The sequence below is a fragment of the Oreochromis niloticus genome, linkage group LG22 (genome assembly GCF_001858045.2).
Source record: "Oreochromis niloticus isolate F11D_XX linkage group LG22, O_niloticus_UMD_NMBU, whole genome shotgun sequence".
In the NCBI taxonomy this organism is placed as follows: Eukaryota; Metazoa; Chordata; class Actinopteri; order Cichliformes; family Cichlidae; genus Oreochromis; species Oreochromis niloticus.
Window position 1 is genome coordinate 3,437,584 of NC_031985.2, and position 9,791 is coordinate 3,447,374.

Consider the following 9,791-nt stretch of genomic DNA (forward strand, 5'->3'; position numbering starts at 1 on the left):
GGGCTCAATATCCGGTCCTTGAGTCTGACGTCATTAGCCATTCCCAGGTCCAAACTCAGCTTCAGGTCCCAAAGTCAAACGATCACTGCAGCACCACTGAGAGTTACAAACTGTCTAAATTCTTCCAAATGATCAGCGTTGCTGCTTCATCAGGTGTAACAATTAAGTTTAACATCCAGGCATCCATGAAAACAGAATTTATTACATTTAACGGAGTTAGAAGTTAGCAGGAAGTTAGCTCGCTAGCTTCCACCTAAACATGTTCTGACTGAGAGATTTCTGAAAGAATTCATATAATGATGTGCTACATGATTGCTACACAGCTATGTTAGCATAACATAAACACAGTGAAGCTGGAGGATGAACGCTTCGCTCTCACACTGCAGGCCTACTTGTTGTTCCTAGAGTATTTAAAAGTAGAATGGGAGGCAGAGCCTTCAGTTTTCAGGCCCCTCTTCTGTGGAACCAGCTTCCAGTTTGGATTCGGGAGACAGACACTATCTCTACTTTCAAGATTAGGCTTCAAACTTTCCTTTTTGCTAAAGCATATAGTTAGGGCTGGACCAGGTGACCCTGAATCCTCCCTTAGTTATGCTGCAATAGACGTAGGCTGCCGGGGATTCCCATGATGCACTGGGTTTTTCCTTTCCAGTCACCTTTCTCACTCACTATGTGTTAATAGACCTCTCTGCATCGAATCATATCTGTTATTAATCTCTGTCTCTCTTCCACAGCATGTCTTTATCCTGTCTTCCTTCTCTCACCCCAACCGGTCGCAGCAGATGGCCCCGCCCCTCCCTGAGCCTGGTTCTGCCGGAGGTTTCTTCCTGTTAAAAGGGAGTTTTTCCTTCCCACTGTCGCCAAAGTGCTTGCTCATAGGGGGTCATATGATTGTTGGGTTTTTCTCTGTATCTATGAAGCGCCTTGAGGCAACTTTTGTTGTGACTTTTTTCCACTGGATAAAAGTTAATGTGAGGGTTCCCGATGGTTAGAGACAAATGCAATCGCATGGCAGGATGCTGTAAACGGACCAAACGTCAGTCAGGAGAACAACTGAGATAATCCATCCACAATACGAGGTTAGTCATTAATATACTGCTGCATGGGCTGGGCTGTAGTTACATCGTAAGGGTTTATAAACTGAGCTTTAAAATGAACAGTGGTGATAAAACTGTGAGAGGCCGACAGTGATCACTGACTGTTTTTAGGGGCTTGTTCAGATTAAATAGAACAAGATACAAAACATTAAAACACATAAAAACACAACAGCCTTAATAAACAGAGAGCAGTTTGTACCCAGAGGCAGGATTCATACGTCATCACTTAAAGATAAAAACAAGTCAATAAGGGACAAAGATGCAGTTCTCTCAGAGCAGAGGAGGGAGCTGAAAATGTGACGTGTGTCGGATGATGAAGGGCGGGTGATGTCACCTGGAGGGAGTGGCCTGAGCAGGAAGACTCAGGCTGTGGTGCTGTTTCCTTTTTGCTCTCAGGAAGAGCTGGTGCAGTTATTCCTGAGGTAAAGGTGCTTCTGAAGAGTATAGAGTGAAAACAAGACAACGTCCAGCCTTTACAGCTGTGCCGAGAGCTGCACCTCCCAGCTCTTTATTCATGAGTCATGTTTAAGCCAACAAACAAACACAGAAGCTCCGTGTACATGCTATATTACACTTTCAGATTAGACACGACGAGCTGCGCTTGTTCTGTACATCCAGTAAAATGAGCCTTCGTATTGTTTCAGAAGGAAAACAAGAGCATAGGATAAAATCTCGTTTCTCAGGTTACCACATTTATGCAGATATGTGTTTACTTTTGTGCCACGTTGTTCTGAAAATGAAATTAGAAGGTGTCACATTTACAGAGTTCATGATGTGTGCTATAATCTGTCAGTCACCTCTGAAGCGTATCAGCCTTTCTTTCTTTCATCGCTCTCGTCTCTCGTCCCTGTTGAGACTCCGTCCTCGTCGGTTCCACTTGTCCTCCTCTCTTCTCCCTCTCCTCCTTCCATCCACTCCCCGTCTGTCCATCTTTTCCTCCCAAAGCGGAAACCAAACCCTCCCTTCTCACGACTGACAGCTTGGAGTCCTCCCGCAATGGAGGTCAAAGCATCGTTCCTCTTCCACCCGTCCTCCCCCTCTCCCCCCTCCTCGTAGTGCATGCTCTCCAGAGAGTGACCCTCAGGGAAGGGCGACAACGGCCGGACCATCAGGTCTCCTCTCTGGGCCCGCAGCAGAGCTTCTTCTTCCCACGACCCGTCATCCTCCTCACTCTCCTCACCTGGCTGGATGTCTCGAGGCCACTCAGCCCAGGCTTCACTCCGGACGTCCCCCGGCTCTTCCAGAGCAGCCTGGAGGTGCAGGAGGGTAGACTCCAGCTCAGATCCACCCACTGTGGGCAGGACGGTGGTGGGAGGATAGGGGTATGATGTGACGGGGCGTGGGATGGAGGAGAGGAGGGCGAAGGAAAGGAGGGCGAGGTGTGAGGCACCGGGATGAAAAGAAAGTCTCATCTGGAAACAGAAACAGACTTTTATCAGCAGGTTATTGTGTTTATTAGCTTTGATCAGCTGATGATAATGGAACTGAAATATTATTAACCTCCTAAGACCCGAACTCTTCCACAGCATGCAATTTTAATTTCTCTTTGATATTTGGTCACATTGGGGCCTGATGAATGTAAAAACAAAGAATTACCAGATTTTTTTTTTTTTTACCTTATTTTTGTTTTTAAGAAAAATAAGAGCCACATATGAGGATATTCATTTGAAATTTTGATAGAACAGTAGCAGTATAATGTCCTCGTTAGTGGGTATCAGGCCCTTGTAAAGCAAAATTCAATATTTTGGTCTAAATAACCCAAAATGTGATGTCCACACATGTGGACGCCAGGTCCTAGGAGGTTAAACAAATGGAAAAAATACTGCATTTGAAGTAAAAACCAAAAGAAAAAAATGTGAACGTTATTCAGTTTGTCTCATCACACACACACAAACCCTGAATCCGCCTCAGCCCAGTAAACAGGAAGTGCTGTCAGTAACCAGATAAACAAAGTTTAGACAAACTTCTTCAATCTGATGAGTTTCATTTGTTCAGCAGACGTGGCAAAAGGACAGATCTTCAGTACTTAAGTAGAAGTACAGATACCAGTGTTAAAAATACTGCAGTATAAGTCAAAGTACTGATTATACTTCTCAAGTAAAAAAATAATATCAGTAGAAATAAAACCTTTAATTCAGTTTAAATTTTAATTCTAATAAAAGAACACGAGCAGAGAAAAAGCTAAACAGTAGCTCTGTTTTACATGGTAGACGCTGACTCCGCCTGTGAACCTGTGACTCCATCACAGTACAGCAAACTAACCCTGCAGTTTTTAAGTGACACAGTTATCCTGCCTCAGTTTGTTCAGCAGCAGGTTTCACACTGTGAAAAACATCATGTGACACAGATTTAACAACATGAGCATCCTTCCTTTAACTCTAAGCTCTCTCCTTCCTCTCCTTTATCATCTGTCTCCATCTCTGAGTGAACTCAGCTCTCTGTCTTTCTCCCCCTGAGATAAGCAGCTGGACTTTAGCTGCAACACACTGTGAGACAAACACACACACAGTTTGTGTGTTTGCTGATGTTTGTTGAGCTCATAGAAACGCTGCCTTTCAAATTACCTGACACTTTAAAATCGTCACTCCCTTCATGCTCACTCCTCTTCTGTAGAGCTAGCTAGATGCTGAAGTACCAGCAGTGGTTAAATATGGATAAATAAAAGCTCCCACAGTTGTTCCTCATTCATCTCATTTTACCTGGTGATTAACAAACAAACAGGATTTCCTCTCATGTGTTTCTGTTTAGGCTCAAATCAGTTTGATGTGTAAAACATCAGGAGTAGAAAATACATCTTGTTTAAAAATGTAGGGAGTAAAAGTAAAAAGTAGCCAGAAAAAAAGTACTCAAAGTTCAGATACCTGAAAATTCTACTTAAGTACAGTAACAAAGTAACTATATTTGCACATGTGAAAAAGGCTTCTTCCCGTTTGTCTTTCACAATAAAAGCCTTCGACATACCATAGTGAGCTCACAGTAGAGAGAGATCTCGTTCACAGCTCACAGAAATATTTCACAGCAGTTTGTGTCTGAGACTAAGATAAAGTCTAACCTTTGCTTTTAATAGTTTTGATATATTTCTAATATTTAACACAATCATCTTCTGATGCATGTTTGTTGTTTTTAATCATCAATCATCTCTAAAGCTGACTGAATTTCAGTAACCTGCATGAAAAGTTCTAAACTGACTGAAACGTTGTTTCTTGAATCAATCTGGAAATAATTCCCTGAAAACACCAACGAAGAAGACACACAGCAGAAACCTGCAGCCGTCTCTTACCTTGTTCCGTGTGTGATGACCTGCTCTATCTCCTCGAAGAATCTCCACCTCTGACCTTTTTAAAAACTGCCCGCTCTCCTCCGCCGCCCCGCCGTCACCCATTGGTCACTCGGCCCTCTGACGCATGAGAAGGCGAGCGCCGACCACGATAACCTTCATACTTTCCTCTGAGAAACGATGACCCACTTCATCGCAGAGGCCCAGCGAGTCATCACAATTATCGCTGATTGTTGAGGGTGACTCATTAGGACATTTCTGAGGACGGTGAGGGATTCCTTCCTTTTATCGCCGCTCGTTATGAATGTCAGCTCGCTGGGGAAACACAGACACACCTGAAAGAATGTCATTCATGATGAGGAATCATCTCTGTGACGAATCCAGACCTCAGACCAAACGATGCTGCGCTCTGAGTCAAATTACTGCCAATTATGTGACCACAGATCTCCTGAGAATTGATTTCTGAGAAAAATGTTTCACCTCCGGCCTTTTAATGATTGAAAGAAGAAAGTCTGTCACTGTTTCCACCACATGCACTCGTTAAGTAGTTCGAGGAACACCAAGAAGTCGATCGGTCATTAGAAAAACAGTGAATGTGATCAGGATGTGATGCCAACGAATGGTAAAAATAAAATATGCAGTTTCAGATCATAAACTGATGTACAGGCGAGGTCACCGTGTTATAATGTTTCATGTTGGTGTCCTGTTCCTACCATGAGCCTGTCATCAGTGAGAGCAGCGACAAGAACTCAACAAGCTTTTAGGTTCATGATAAACAGACAAACAACTCAACACGTCACAGGAAAAACATGAAAACTGGATTTTAGTGTGAACAATATATTTATTATCAACCTCACAAATCCAACAGCTCGTCACAGTTTGAACTCCGTCTACCTGCTGAGCATTTAAGTGTTTACCGTGTTTTCACTGACTAACAGTAATGTGGACCAAAAGCATCAGCGTTAACTTCTCCACCTCCTGCCTCCCCAAAGTCGCCGTGGACCTCCAGGGTGGACATGCACCCCGGTGCACTCTGGGAGTCGTAGTCTGGGAAGAAGTTGGGGCTTTGCAGCAGCTCCTGGGAGGGGTGGCTGATGACCTGCTCGCTGAGCGGGGAGGTGAGCAGGGACAGCTGCAGCTGGTTGATGGTGCTGGTGGGAAAAGGCTGCGACCGGTCCGGCGGGAGCAGGTCGGGGATGAGGGACTGGTTGCCATGGCGGCAGCTCTCGGAGGAGCAGAGGGCGAGTTGACCTGAGAGTCATCGGAGAGAAGGGAACGGCGGAGTTTGGCCCGAGCGTTCTGAAACCACACCTGAGGGACAACGAGAGGGACAAGAAGACGTTTTTCGCTCAGCCCACAATCCACAGTAAACCACACCATCCATTCATCTCAGGACAAAGAGCCCGCGTGAGTGGAAGCATCCCACCTCTCCTACACTGCGACTAAAAGACACAGCTGAGTGTTTCACAGCTGTGTACCTGCACATGATTACAGTCTATCTGCATCTCTGTGGTTGTTTTACATCTCTGCAAACAGAACAGCTGCAGACACACAAAAAAACAACAAACAAACAAAAAGGATGAAAATTGCATGAAAATATGCAAAAACTCAAAGATGGCATAAATCTATGAAATGTCTCTAAAAAGGCTCAAGAACAACCAGAAAGAGATAAATCTGTGTGCAGCAGAAGAAAACACCGCGGCCACGTCAAGGCTGAGAAATGAAACCAGACAGGAAGTGACTAAACCTGCACTTCCTCTAATGACCACTGGAGGCCCGCTCCAGAAGCCTGTGCACAAACCTACAGCAGACTTACACTGCTGAGCCAATCAGAGCGTGCCGTTTCATTTTAAATGGAGGCCTTGAAGGAGCCCGTCCTTCCAGACGTTTGTACCTGCAGGACTCTCTTGGGCAGGCCGGTCTTGTGTGCGAGGCAGGTCCAGTCTTTACCGTCGGGGTTGTGTTTCTGGGCAAAGTATGACTCCAACGCTCTGAGCTGCTCGCTGCGGAAGCACGTCCTGATTCGCTTGGTCCTCCTGGGGATCCGCCCACCTGCCGCCCTGTCGTCCGATCGTGGCTCCGGACTGCTCACAGACTCCTCCCCCTCACCTGAGACCTGGGCTGAATTTAGCCCCAACCGACAAAACAGAACAAAACTTTCATTCAAAATGAACTTTGACTGGGAAAAGGATTTGAAAATGTTCACATTTTATTACATAATCACTAAACTGCATTTTAAATCACGTTTGATGGTTTCATGATAATAAATATTAATAATGGCCTCCACCCTGGTCTCCGTAGTGCTCTCATGGTGACTGTGTCAGCGAACTACGGAGCAGTGAAGTGTAAATGCCGGCTTTTAAAAAGAATCTGTTATTCTGACTTATGTTTGATCCTGAACTCGTCCAGATCTCGTCGTTAGTACGTTCAGCTGTTTGATGACCGACTTTAATATCCGGAGGATGTTTAAATGGACGTTAAAGGCTTGTGTGACCTGCAGGTAAGTAGTCAGATTGAAGTCGTCCCAGGTACAAATCTAACCTGTCCTGAAATGTGACTGGATATTTCGTTTAGTTGGAAACATCATCTTAGTTTCGGTGGTCGCTGGAGCGTAAAACTGCAAACATAAAAAGGTTGCTGACTCTACACCAACATTTTCCTCCATGGACGTGAAACTTCCGTCGCCATGTTTTCATGATATTTCTGCTCCAGTTAACTCGGTTTGGCATCACGAGCAGCTCATCTATCAGGAGGTTGGTAGTTTGATCCCTGGCTGGTTTCCCTCCGATGTGAATGTTAGAAAGCACTTAGATGAGGAAAAGCTGCTGGTGTGAGCGGGTGAATGTTGTGTTGCTCTGCACACAGTGTGGTTTGGTGCTCAGGCTGTGACACAAACACTGCATCAATGTGGTTTTTTCTTGGTTTTCTCTCACTCCTTCTCTCACTGTTTGGCAGTAAACATAACGACTCCATGAGTGACAGGATTGTTTCATAAAAGCCGGAGCGTCGCTCCCACAGTGGAACCACAGCAGCAGCTTTGACTGCAATACTTAAAGCTCCATGAGTGAGAACGGGCTCATCACACATACGCTTTTGTCATGTGTGAAGTGAGTGGAGGACTTCCCAGCTGGGAGTAACATCTCCAAATGCTGTTAGGAGCTGATTTAAAGTGATGAAAGTCAAGTGGTCTGAACTCCCAGTATTTGACATTTAAATCCAAATACAGTGTGAGAGCTCGACAAGATAAAACAAATAAGATGCACATAAAGGCCCCAGAAGTTCTTCACACTCACCATCTAGATGGTGTTTGGGCTGCAGGTCAGGGGGGGACTGCACGCCCCCGTCACTCTGATAATGAGACTGACAGTAGAGGTTGGCGCCCTGCATGCAGTACAAGTTCCCCGGCATTAATTTCACGTCACACTCCTGCAACACATCGGACAGACTGTCTGCATCTATTCAGAATTCTTTAACCTGAAAATAATAAGACGAAGCTTCGAGGCTGACCTGGCAGGAGAAGCAGTGAGGATGGAAAGTCAGCTCACCAGACCTCATGACCAAATCAGAAGCTGGGATTGGCTGGAAGCAGCGAGCACACTGACCCCCTCCAAACATCCTGAGCGGGAGGAGAAACCACACCAGAGTCAGAAACGTGAAAAACAGGAAGCAAAGGAAGGCGAGACCTCGCAGACCTGCAGTAGTCCTGCTGGCAGTAGATGTTTCCGTCCCTCCAGTACAGCGACGGGTGCGTCTGCAGCTCGCACTGACACTGGCTGCAGCGCAGACAGGGGTTGTGCCACACCCTCCCCGCAGCCAATAGGAAGAAGCGGTCGAGCACCTGCTCGCCACATCCGGCACACGTCATTGGCTCTTGGATGGACACAGCTGTTGGAGACTGAGACTGACAGACGGATTCAGTGTCAGTGAATATTTACTGATAACAGTGATGTCAGACATGATTCTGGATCAGAGAAAATGTGCGTAGTTACGGAGCAGGAGGCCGACAAACACCTGAATATTCTCCCAACTATTTTTAGCTGTAACCAGTTTATGGCTGTTTTTGTATCAGATTCAGCAACAAGGAAATATTCTTTATTTACTGGTTAATGTATTTTATTTTAAATAAACCAGAGCAGTGCAATACAGATGCTGTGTTTTGGTTTTTATCTATCAGGGAGTGTTTTTATCCAGTTGTCTGAATGAGCTCATCATCACATGTTGGAGTATGAAGGTCAGAAAACAGCTGTTAGACGAGTGAAATCAGACCATGTGTGCAAAAGGAAATCATAACTTTTAACTGATCGGCCGTCAGCGCAGCACAACCAGCAACAACATGAAGAAACATAGTAGACAGTAGATACAAGTAAAATATAAAAACTAATGTTGTATAACATAAGAATAAAAATATAATAATACAATAATAATACTAATAAATATTACTATCAATAATGTTATATTATTTTTATATAATTGAATAATTAAATTTAATATTCACGTTATTTGCAGCAGCGCTCTCCTCTGCGCCGCCGCCCAGCTCCGCCCCCTCCACCGCGTCACCAAGGTCGCTGCCGTACAACAGGTCGTCGAGGGCTCGGTCATCTGGCGACATCATGACTGAGAAGCAGAAGAGGCGTCATCAGAGCGATAAAAACAGACTCAGTGAAGGTCACGACCAGCAAGCAGAGTCCCAAACATCGAGTCAGCCGTTTCTATTCGTTTCTATTCGTTTCTACTCATCCTTTGAGAAATGTATCACATGTTTTTAAGGCTTATTTTGTCCTTTATTTACAGTTTTTGTCACCAACATTATCTGAGTAGACAAAACAGGACAATAGAAGATATGAATTCAATGAGAAAATGGTGGAAATGTGAATTAATGAACATTACTGCAGCTCTTATTTGCGATGCAGGTGGATGGAGGAGATGGAGCGAGCTTACCTGTGTTGTTCAGAAGCTTCTGGTTGGTTTTCCACTGAGCGTGCTCTGTGCGAACCCTCTCGAAACCCTTTAAGAAGAAGGACGAGGTTTGCTCAGCTTCATAAAGCCACAAACGCCGCTCTGCTTGTACAAAAACGCTCCTCAGTCTCAGCCTCTTCCTCCAGGCAGTGGACCACCTGAGCGCTCTCAGCCCTCCAGGTGTCTCTGCAGCCACCTGTCTCGTGGTTTTGGGACTGGTTTCCCTTGACATGAGACCTGCCTCCACCTCGTTCTCAGCCAATCGCTTTGCCCGCCTCGGATCACTGGTCTGTCCCCAGTGACGCCCCGGACACACACCTGTAAACAAGCAGGCTCAGAGGACAGGTGAGATCCACTGTGATTGGTTTCCTGGTGAGCAGAAGGGTGGGAGGGTGGGAGCTGCACCCTGGGGACCAATTAAAAAACAAAAGGTTTTTAAAAGCACATCTGGGAGCTGAGGT

At 45.3% G+C, this 9,791-nt stretch overlaps 2 protein-coding genes across 2 annotated transcripts; both read right to left on the bottom strand.

The window, feature by feature from the left end:
* Nucleotides 1–1,279: 1,279 nt before the first annotated feature.
* Nucleotides 1,280–4,479, bottom strand: qrfp (pyroglutamylated RFamide peptide). The gene is made up of 2 exons (XM_005464322.4): nt 4,378–4,479; nt 1,280–2,509 (listed from the first exon to the last, which is right to left on the bottom strand). Exons 1-2 carry the CDS (start codon nt 4,477–4,479, stop codon nt 1,907–1,909), a joined length of 705 nt encoding a protein of 234 aa, XP_005464379.3. The 3' UTR covers nt 1,280–1,906.
* A 728-nt stretch (nt 4,480–5,207) lies between these two features.
* LOC100704844 (LIM/homeobox protein Lhx9) lies at nt 5,208–9,582 on the bottom strand. The gene is made up of 7 exons (XM_013266690.3): nt 9,313–9,582; nt 8,870–8,988; nt 8,067–8,275; nt 7,882–7,990; nt 7,668–7,800; nt 6,269–6,495; nt 5,208–5,685 (listed from the first exon to the last, which is right to left on the bottom strand). Exons 1-7 carry the CDS (start codon nt 9,560–9,562, stop codon nt 5,299–5,301), a joined length of 1,434 nt encoding a protein of 477 aa, XP_013122144.3. The 5' UTR covers nt 9,563–9,582; the 3' UTR covers nt 5,208–5,298.
* Nucleotides 9,583–9,791: the final 209 nt, after the last annotated feature.